The 2,806-nt window shown below is 35.0% G+C and overlaps 1 protein-coding gene across 1 annotated transcript; it reads left to right on the plus strand.

The window, feature by feature from the left end:
- The first annotated feature begins 1,553 nt into the window (after positions 1-1,553).
- LOC110914386 lies at positions 1,554-2,516 on the plus strand. Its single transcript, XM_022159181.1, has one exon. It carries the CDS (start codon positions 1,554-1,556, stop codon positions 2,514-2,516), a length of 963 nt encoding a protein of 320 aa, XP_022014873.1.
- Positions 2,517-2,806: the final 290 nt, after the last annotated feature.

Here is a 2,806-nt window from a genome sequence, read left to right on the forward strand (position 1 = left end):
GTTATAGTCATCGCCAAACACCACCTGCAACTCCGATCATCTTCTCCGACTCCGACCTTCTCCGTCGATCTCCGTTCACAACCATCAATCATCTCCAATCTTTGTCGCTGGAAATATCCGTCATAACCATCAGGGGCGGACTTATGTAGAAAGTACGGGTTCCTGAGAACCCATTCGGTTTTTTATTTTTTGTGTAAATATATATATATATATATATATATATATATATAAGAAACTGAAAAGGAACCCGTAAGTAAATTATAAAGGGAACCCATAAACAAAAAAAGCCTTGGTTCCACTGGTTATGTCCGCGCTTTTCTTCATAACTCACCCGAGTTCGAATCCCGTATCAACTCGTTTTTGTTCCGTTTTTTTATTTATCTTTTAATTTTTTTTCTTTAATGTAATAAAACCCATTTAGGGTTATATCACAAAAACATACGCCGCACAAGCCACAGAACAAGTAACGAACAGAACAACATCAGCAGCTCTGCAGCTCCACCTCTCCGCCGATTGTTGCTGTCTGCCGCCGCGACGTCCTTCCTCTCCGCTGCTCGGCTGCTCCGCCTTCGCCGATTGCTTCCGACACTTTTTTTTTCTTATACGAATCAACGATTAAGGTTAGAATTTTGATTACATCAGTTCAGTGATTTATGATTACAGTTTGTTATACACTTATACATCTGTTTGTTTTAAGTTAATATTGGTGCTAAAAGTTTCAGTTTGTTATACATCTGAATTTGTCAATTTGGTATTTAATTTTGGTAGTTAAACTTGAATTGGGGTTTTTAAAGTTGAATTGGGGTTTTTAAACCTGAATTTTTCAGTTTGTTATACACTTATACATCTGTTTGTTTTATTTAAGTTAATATTGCTGCTGAAATTGGGGTTTTGAGTTGAGAATAAAGAGGTTTTGATGTATGTTTTAAACTTGAATTTGGTATTTAGGCATTATTAGTTATGCAGAAGAATATTTCAAGTTTTTTTCAAAGGCAACCACCACCTAACATTGAATCGTCATCTTCAACTAGTAAACCCTTGAAAATCGTTTTGGATGATCTTCCATGGGATCCTTCCGAATGAAACCAATTTCATCTTATCACCCTAGTCAAAAAGATGAAATTAGACGAACATATTTGCTTCGAGGTCCATGTCAACCGAAAGGGAAAAAACAGATTTTCCACAAACACTTATTGGTAATGGTGATAAGTTAAGACGGTTCAATCCAAAATGGTACACGGAAAAGCATGGAAATTGGTTGGAATATAGTGTTAAAGCGGATAGAGTGTATTACTTATATTGTTACTTATTCAAAGAAAGTGGATAAAAAGATGCATTTGCGAGTGAGGGGGTACAATGTTGGCATAGGAATGAAGAAAGATTCGAAACTCATGTTGGTAAATGCAATAGTTTTCACAACAGGGCAGTTCAAAAAGGAGAAGACTTACTTAAAGAAGCCCAATCTATACCTGCGGTTCAAAAAAAACCCGAACAAAACAAAGAATATAGAATCCGATTAAGTACTTCGGTTATACTCGCTAAAGGATTGTTGAATGGCGGATTACCTTTTCGGGGTCATGATGAATTCTGAAGCATCCTTATATAGAGGAAATTTCATAGAGTTTTTAAAATTGTTTGCACAAATAAATGAAGAAATTGGAAAGTACATTTTAAGTAATGCTTCGAAGAATTGCCAAATGACGGCTCCATCAATACAAAAAGATATTTGTAATTGTTTTGCAGAAGAAGTGTTAAAGATGATATTTGAAGAGCTTGGTGATGATGTCTTTTCTTTATTAGTTGATGAATTGAGGGATATTTCTAAAAAGGAACAAATGGTTGTGGTTTTGAGATTTGTTGATAAATTAGGATTTGTGAAGGAGCGATATATTGGTGTAGTTCATGTTATGGAAACAACCGCTTTATCTCTTAAATCTGCAATTGATGAATTATTTGCTCACCGCAATTTGTGTGTCGCTCTTCAAAGAAAGAATCAAGATATTTTGAATGCAGTTGAGCTAGTTAGATCAACCAAAGAAGAATTACAAAGGTATCGACTTGAAGGCTTAGACTCACTTTTAAAAGATGTTACATCCTTTTGTGACAAGTATGATATTGAGATGATTAACATGGAAGATGAGTATGTTGACCCGAAAAACAGAAGAAGAAAGACCAACATCACCAATCGTCATCATTTTGTGGTCAATAATTTCAACACGGTTCTCGACATGCAAATTCAAGAGCTTGGAAACCTTTTTAACGAGGTAACCACTAACTTGCTTACGTGTATGAGTACTTTGAGCCCGCGTGATAATTTTAGTTCCTTTAATAAACTAAATTTGCTAAAGTTGGCCGAAATGTATCCGTATGATTTTACTTTTGATGAAAAAGATAAGCTTATCGATGAACTCGGCCACTACATTTCTAATATGAAAAAAGATAGTCGGTTTGATAACCTGAATGGGGTTAGTGATCTTGCCAAAAGGATGGTGGAAACAAGGAAACACATTGAGTAGCAGTTGGTCTATTGTTTAATAAAGTTGTCACTAGTTTTACCGATTGCAACGGCTAGTGTTGAAAGGAGTTTTTCTTCAATGAAGCTTGTGAAGACAGAATTACGTAATAGGATGGGTGATGGATACATGAACGATTCTTGCATTTGTTACATTGAAAAGGAGTTCTTACAAAAATTTTCCGTTGAGAGTGTAATGCAACGTTTTCAAAAGATAAAAACTCGTCGTCAACAACTTTAGGTAGTTTTTTTATTTGTAAAGACTATCGTATTTTATATTATGTGTTTTTAAAT

This window comes from Helianthus annuus, chromosome 15 (genome assembly GCF_002127325.2).
Source record: "Helianthus annuus cultivar XRQ/B chromosome 15, HanXRQr2.0-SUNRISE, whole genome shotgun sequence".
Lineage (NCBI taxonomy): Eukaryota > Viridiplantae > Streptophyta > Magnoliopsida > Asterales > Asteraceae > Helianthus > Helianthus annuus.